The sequence below is a fragment of the Phaethon lepturus genome, unplaced genomic scaffold, assembly GCF_000687285.1.
Source record: "Phaethon lepturus isolate BGI_N335 unplaced genomic scaffold, ASM68728v1 scaffold46983, whole genome shotgun sequence".
Classification (NCBI taxonomy): domain Eukaryota; kingdom Metazoa; phylum Chordata; class Aves; order Phaethontiformes; family Phaethontidae; genus Phaethon; species Phaethon lepturus.
In genome coordinates this window covers 1-236 of record NW_010532086.1, presented here as the reverse complement: position 1 = coordinate 236, position 236 = coordinate 1, and the positions used below count along the sequence as shown (strand labels likewise).

General features: G+C 59.3%; 1 protein-coding gene across 1 annotated transcript in view; it reads left to right on the top strand.

The window, feature by feature from the left end:
* The window catches only part of KIAA2022 (KIAA2022 ortholog), a gene marked incomplete at its 3' end in the record, with an annotated part of 6,318 nt that extends 6,088 nt beyond the window's left edge, over window positions 1-230 (top strand). Inside the window, exon 2 of the mRNA XM_010284743.1 lies at window positions 1-230. This exon is cut by the window's left edge and continues 2,260 nt beyond it. Within this exon, the coding sequence (XP_010283045.1) occupies window positions 1-230 (230 nt within the window).
* Between the last annotated feature and the right edge of the window lie 6 nt (window positions 231-236).

Genomic DNA, 236 nt, shown 5'->3' with positions numbered 1-236 from the left:
ACCCCCCTCCTTTTCAGACAAGCCTCTGCCATCTGCTAATATCACCACCAATGTACCCCTGATCCCCGGAGGGTATCTGCAGACGTTGTTAGATGCTTCTGATTTGTCGAGCAACACCGGTATCTCATACTTCGCCCAGCACCCCTCCGAGCAGCAGCAGCAGCAGCACACGCTCCCCAGCATCGTCCCGGCAGAAAAGCCCTTCCCGGCTCTGCAGCCGGCGCAGAGCTGCGTGC